Source organism: Fusarium graminearum, chromosome 1 (assembly GCF_000240135.3).
Source record: "Fusarium graminearum PH-1 chromosome 1, whole genome shotgun sequence".
In the NCBI taxonomy this organism is placed as follows: Eukaryota; Fungi; Ascomycota; class Sordariomycetes; order Hypocreales; family Nectriaceae; genus Fusarium; species Fusarium graminearum.
In genome coordinates, this window is record NC_026474.1 from 7,575,312 (window position 1) to 7,582,531 (window position 7,220).

The window sequence follows — 7,220 nt, forward strand, 5'->3', positions numbered from 1 at the left end:
GATCTAACTGCCAATAGATATTCAAGCGAGTGACCCGCGCCTCAAAGCCCCTTTAGCGTTCTACTAAGAGGATACGGTGGTGGAACAAGTCAGCAATGATTGGATGAGACACTCAGATGTGGAGAGTCTAATCTCGTTCCAATACGAATACGACGGACCCGAGGAATCCGTTTGGTGAGATCAAGATACAGCTGCTTATCAATAACAAGATGAGGTGTAACATGGCGCGTCATGCACAAACACCATACATGTTTAGATATATACAGAGTACATCTGCTACTAGTACTTATTTCTTGCCCAGAATCTCATTAACTTCATCCAAATGGGATGAAAAATTGTCAACCAGATCGTCCCACATCTTGGGTTCATGCTCGTGCTTCTTGTCACTGTTCCATGCCCAATCAGTCACGGTCAATTGTCTACAGCTCTCAAACATGAAAGCCACAGCACCCTTGGAGATCTGCATCTCAGGCGGGGGCTGTGCCGAAGCTGCTTTGAATTCCTTTTTCACTGTCAGTACTCTGTATAATTATAGTAGGAAGACTGCGACGCTTACCTGGTATGCGACACCGTGAGGGACCCAACCACATTCGAATGAAATACCTCCAGGCTGGAATTCATCTGATCGCCCAGCATACTCTCCGTAAATAAGACCCATCAGCTCTGAAGCTGCGTTGCGGTGGTAATACGGAGGACGGTAGGTATGAGACGCAACATCCCATCGGGGTGAAAAGATGAGAAAGTCTGCCAAAGGAGCATTCTCGTCTCTTCCACGAGCAGTAAGAACACAGAAAATAGAGGGATCAATGTGGTCCACAGAAATTGACCCAACGTTGACAAACTTGGTCAAATCATACTTGTAAGGCACATAGTTACCGTGCCAAGCAATCACATCGAATGGACAGTGGTTCTGAGTACTCTTGAAGAACTTACCACCAAGCTTGTATACAATCTCCCATGGGTCATCACGGGTAACATTGTAACTTGCCTTGGGATACATAAAGTCTCTTGCGTTAGCAAGACCATTTGAGCCCAAGGGTCCAAGCTCGGGGAGTTCGTAGTGAGCGCCCCAGACTTCGAGGATATATCCTCTTGTAGGACCGTCTACGTTGACCTTGAAGCGTTGGCCACGCTGGATAACACAAATCTCACCAGGCTGGACGTAAAGATGACCGAATTCAGTTTGGATGTCAAGGGCACCTTGCTGAGCGATGATCAAAAAGTCACCGTCTGAGTTGACAAAGGCGCGCTTTTCCATGCTCTTTGTGGCGGAAAAGATGTGTGTTGCAAGACCTTCTCGAAGGGTTGGGTCACCTGAACCTGCGATGGTACGGAGACCGGAGATAAAGTCTGTTCCTTGATTGATGTCGAAGGGAAGCTAAAAATATCAGAATGATGGACGATAAAGAGGAAACTCTTGACTTACCCATGCCAGTTGTGTCGGAGAGATTCTAACTTGGGGGTTCAGAGGCAGGAAACAACTCTCTGTGCCGTCGATCTTGGGCATATCCGTCTAAATTCCGAATGTCAGCATGTACAACATTATCACAAAGCTGGACCTGCATTGAACTTACAAAACCCTGGTGAGCCACAGCAGGTCTGGAGCGGTAAAGCCATGAGTTCCTGTTGGCTTGTCTCGAAGCTCCAAAAGAGTCCGACATCTGTTCCGCATAGAGCCCAAACCTCACAACTCGTGGGTTGTTTTGACCTCTAGGGATTGTACCGGGAACAGCTTCAGACTCATGATGGTTGTTGAAGCCAGAAAGATATTCATATGGATCATTATCTCGTGTAGCAAAAGACGGAATGGAACCGTCCTTTTGGGTCTCTGCCCAGTGAAAGATGTTTTGGTAGTCTGTCTTTTGCGCCATTGTTATCAGAATCAAGAATTAAGACGGAGAAGTTGATAAGACAACAAAGATAAAAGAAGCACCGAGATTCGAGTGTCTTCATATACTGATACCACACTTCATGCCAAGTTTTCCCCGCTCGAAGGATGTGTCGTCGGCAATTGATGGGGCAGTTTAGCGTTTGCTTGTTAGTGGTTGACGAGGGGAAGGGACCCACGATCGACGACGATGTTTTGCTGACCAGTAAATCAGTCAGATAATGTGTGGATACAAAGAGCAAGAAACTGGCATCTTAACCGCGGGTAACATATTAGTAAAACATTAGTTATATCATATAGGGACGGTTCATAGTAACATAGGGTATGATATATGTCGTATCATGTCGTCATTGTCTAGTTTCATATTGTGTATCACGCCATGAATTTGTATCAAACTGGTCAGAAGTTGTGAGCCACCAGCCAAGAACACCTCCCATCAAGCCGACAACCTGTTATAATCAAAAAGCATTAACACACTGACATGATTGATAATACATAAGCATGATGACCTACCCCTCGACTTTCCGCATTGAAGCAACTTGAGCAATGCATGTACGGTCAGCAAACTCCCGTATAACTCCGTTTGAATCAGGATTGGACCATATCACCCCCTCCACAAGTCCAACACTCAATTTTCTACAAATTGTATCGAATCGAACCCTTTTTTTATGTTATCGTTACTGCTCTCATTGCATATAGTAAGCGGGGAATTCAGCGAGTTGTTCATGTATGCGGGGCTCGGTGTCACAGGTGACAATACTGAGATGAGAGTCAGCCAAGTTAAAGCGGCAAGGCCTATCATGTGCTACGCTAGGGCGAGAATTCGAATGTACATCTTTGACTGATGATGAATTACTCATGATAGATAAAGCGTAATACAGAATAACCTAGTTGTTCTGCCTCTCTGGCAAGCAAAGTGAGGATCCGAATGGAGTTTAGGGTAGCTAATATGTAAGTTTACCAGAGCCCTGTAGACAGCACTTAAACCAGTCACTTGTGACATTTAGTCTAGTTCATAACTGGTAAGACAGGTCCCTCGAGGTAAAGTTTATCTGAGCCTCTCTGGTAAAGCAGTTTAAAGATATGCTCGCCGACTTTAATCGGACAGGATGCGACCCGGTTATCTGGGTATCCGTTCCAGGGTCGAGGCCTGGTCTAGTTCAGCCCGGCCAGGCACTGCCGCTATCGACGCCAGTACAGGAACAGCATGCCAGTTGTAATTAGCCTCAAGATCTAGACCATAAATGCAATCCGTCTGAACGGGACCGAGACATATTACAAATAGCTGTTAGTGGCAGCAGCTGGCCGGAAATAGTAAAGCTCTCACTATCCTCATGTCCCTCTGGCTTGCTGTGTTATTCTGTCTGAGAAAGTAACAGGAGCTCTGGCCAAGACTGATTTGTGAACGTTGACAGTTAATTTATCACAAGAGAAGAGAATTGTTATTAAGATTCTTAAGTGGTTCTATTTTATTTTTATCATTCAGAGACGTAATGCTAAACTAAGAAAAATAATAGTTGCGATGCTGGTAGATTATAATAACCATACAATGAATATGCATGCCGCGTTGGCTATGATACATGTCGTAATACTGAGCTCATAAGATGATGCGCTACCGACAATGAGCGGAGCATCAGGTCCTTGTGAGTCGTCGTCATTTCCATTGTTTTTAGAGTCCGAGTCAACGACGGGAGGGCTGTTGTTTTGTGATGAGGGTGGCCCCGAGTTGCTATCCGGTGATACTGATGTATCTCCAGGAGCTGCATTGATACCAGAAGGAGATGTTATATTAGCCGTCTCATCTGGCTGGTTGCTGTTGTTGCTTCCAGGTTCACCCCCACCAGATGTACCACCAGAGGTAGGAGCATCTGCTGGGTTGTTGGCTGCGGGATCATTGGAGTTGCCAGGGATATCTGACGCTTGATCTTGTGAACCTGTGGTGTCATTTGAGGATGAAGAGGGAGATGAAGGCCCATGCTGAGGGATAGATCCTGCTGACGTGTCACCAGATCCAGAATCATTGCCCGTTTCGCCTGATTGCCATCCCTTTGCGCTAGAAGTACCATCCAGGCTTCCAGAATTCTGACCATTAGACGAGTCATCGCCATTGGCAGATCCCGTGCTGTCGGTTGCAGCATGATGGGAGCTCGTATCGTCAAGAATCTCATTACCATTCTGATCCTGTTGACCGCCTCCATTGCTAGGCACTTGAGGTTCAGCGCCGATCTGGTCTGAAGAACCTGGAGCAGCCGGATTACTTTCGGCGTTCATGCCGGTATCACTATTGACGGTCGTTGTTTCAACAGCTTGGGGTGAGTTGACCTGATGGACCCAGCCCATTGTAGCTTGTGCTAGGTCAAGAGGTTCAACGAGATATCCGGATGAAGAATATGCCTCCACAGATTCGGAGGGAAATGTCAAGGTGGCCACCTGGGTGCCCTGGCCACCACAAGCACTGCACTTGACTATTGCTTGAGTAAAACCAGGCGGGGGAGCTGTCTCAATGGGTGGCGCCTCGCAGTCGATATCTGAGCAAGTTTGTGTGACGGTGTATATCTTCTTGGTCAGGCCTTGCGAGCAAAACTCTCGATATGTCCGTGTGTATTCATTGTAGTAACCATCTGGGCCACCAATGATAGTGACGAGGGGTAGAGCAGTGGTGGTAAGACAAGGTTGGTAGGCCACTAAGGCTAAGGAAGGAATTATAAGGCTGAGGCCGCTGACCAGAATGTGTGACCTCATATCGCCTATAAAAAGGAGTGACAATGAAAGGAATGTGTATATAGTATGCAAGGAATCTCAGACAGAGTTGGACGAGGAGAAAGAGAACATTTTATTAAATCTATTTGGCACTTTGATGGGCCATTACGAAATGATATTTTAATCTAATTAAGCTACACCAAGATATGTGGGTTGGTATTGAAGGTTCAGACTACAATGTTGGCAATCTAGAATGCGCCTGGAAGAAGCGGGCTTACCGACCATGATGGAGCCTTTGTAGGGCAGCATTTCAGTAGAGGGTCCAGTCACACTTGGGAGATGCCTGGAATGCGTTCTGACTAGTGGCTGCTCATTCAATATCATGATTGGAACCCTGAATCTATCGTTCAAGAAGTGATCAACGACCTACATCAAACTTGTAAACGGGACAATAGCTACCCTGGAATGGTATTCGGACTGTTTGTTGTAGATCACACTCTGGAGATCATCAAGGATGAAAGAATTGTGACTGAAACAATATGTAATTGCTTCTGCATGCGGGAATGTCTTAGCCACGCACGTGCGACCTGCCAAGAGGGACCTGTCTGGCGAGACTTACACAGGCGGAAACTTAATCGCAGATCTTGATCTACATGGACGTCTTTGTCTTAGTGCAAGGCACAAGGCAGCCCTTTCGATAGCTGTCATGCAGGAACAGCCGCGAAACCAGACCACTTGTCAAGACAACCTCTTCAGATGAAGGGACTACCAGCTCCATGACTCGGTATTTTCCTTGGATCCTATTTCAGAGGGCTGGTAACTTAAATTAACGAGACTATTCCGTTGTTAGTTAATTGTTGAGATTTAGCATGCTCAGCACCCCATTGCGGAGAGAGCTCCAAGACAGTAGAGAGACTGGTATGTAAGTGGCTGGGTCCAGCAATTCTGACTGGTGACATGCAAGACCTGAAAGCATATTTTCAATCAAGCTACAAGAATAGCTTTCAATCTTGGTCTAGAGCAATCTCATCCTATAGCTTAGAGCGAATAATTCCCTGAACCAGGAATGCCCAGGTCGATTATCGTCCTTTTACAGCGTAGTAATCCAAGAGCTTTATTATTTCGTCCCGAGCTTAACTTGTGTCTGTACTAACGTCTCTTGTTTGGGTAAATCCCCAGGTACACAAAACTTCTTCTTCTTTTTTTCTCTGGTCTCATTTCGAGTTGCCGTTCATTCACCCATTCATTCATTCAACATCCACGGCTTCACGGGACCAACACGACTAACCTCCCATCGCGGGACCTCAATTAGCCATGTGGCTCACTAACATTACCCGCTACGGGGCTTTCCTTTGTTTGTTTACTAACGCAGCAGCTAGGGCACCAGAATTCGAGTGCAGTACTGGCGAAAGAGTTATCCAGCTTCAACCTATCAGAGTAGTCAATGGCACAAGGACTTCCGATGCTACAATTACACGGTTTGTGAGATGGACCAGATGCATTGTGCGTTTCTAACTGTTACAGAACATTTTATGTCCCTCCCGATGCCTCATATATCACAACGGCCGTCTTTGGTGACGGACCACCCAACTAGCATACACCATCCCACCACAAGGCACGCCTCCGATTGGAACCGTCATCGTAAAAGAGCCTGTGACGACTATCACTTCATTTATTCCCTCATTAACGACCGAGCGAACTCGAACTATAATTCCAACCAGTCCCGGCGACCCAACAACTGTCATTATCGAGCGACCCCAAGACAAAAATACCGACCACACAGGCAGCATCCATAATCCTCAAACAAGAATTGCGAATCCAGATGACACGACGGTCTATCAAACACCAGATGCTCAAGGCCCCGTAACAAGAACCGTGCAGCGGGAAGATACAAAGACTCTCATTATTGATCATACTGATGAGCAGGGTACTGTTACCGTTAGACGACAAGATTACACTACAATTACTCGCGTGAACAGCGTAGACGTCCCAATCACGCGAACACTTCAACCTGATCGCCCCGGGGATGTGAGCACAGTAGTTGTCGAAGTACCCGCGACGAAAGCTCACTACACAACAATTGTTCGTGTAGGTAGTGTCACTGGAACTGTTACGTCTACACAAACACCGAGCGATCCCGACGGAACAGGGACCGTGATTATTATTATCCCCTCAAGCCCTGACCAATACGCTACGATCACCCGCACCGGCACTGGAACCGCCACAGTCACGTCAACTCAACAGCCCGAGGGCTCCGGGAATGTTGGAATTGTCTTTGTTGACGTGCCTCCAGTTGCTCGACCGGTCGAGACCATCACACGTTACGGAACAGGAACAGTGCCTATAACGTATACTCTGCAGCCCGATGGACCTAGCGGAACAGTTACGGTTGTGCGTGAACTTCCCTCCACTAGTGAGCCATGGGCGACCGTCTCTCGAATTGGGACTGTCACAGAGCCAGTCACCACCACATTCTCTCCAGCCCATCCTGGTGAAACTGGTACAGTCGTCATCCTTCTACCACCGGTCAACACTCGTCTTCGTCATATTACGCACTACGGCAGCGTAACAGCACCAAGGACATCGACCACATTCCCAGACGGACCCAATGAGTCGGGGGTAGTTATCGTTG

At 47.0% G+C, this 7,220-nt stretch overlaps 2 protein-coding genes across 2 annotated transcripts; both read right to left on the reverse strand.

The window, feature by feature from the left end:
* Positions 1 to 286: 286 nt before the first annotated feature.
* Positions 287 to 1,871, reverse strand: FGSG_02347 (homogentisate 1,2-dioxygenase; the record flags this gene model as incomplete). Its single annotated transcript, XM_011319953.1, has 4 exons — positions 287 to 502; positions 557 to 1,378; positions 1,427 to 1,513; positions 1,575 to 1,871. 4 exons carry the CDS (start codon positions 1,869 to 1,871, stop codon positions 287 to 289), a joined length of 1,422 nt encoding a protein of 473 aa, XP_011318255.1.
* Positions 1,872 to 3,421: 1,550 nt separating this feature from the next.
* Positions 3,422 to 4,873, reverse strand: FGSG_02348 (uncharacterized protein; the record flags this gene model as incomplete). The annotated part of the gene is made up of 2 exons (XM_011319954.1): positions 3,422 to 4,635; positions 4,867 to 4,873. The coding sequence occupies 2 exons, from the start codon at positions 4,871 to 4,873 to the stop codon at positions 3,422 to 3,424; spliced, it is 1,221 nt and encodes a 406-aa protein (XP_011318256.1).
* Positions 4,874 to 7,220: the final 2,347 nt, after the last annotated feature.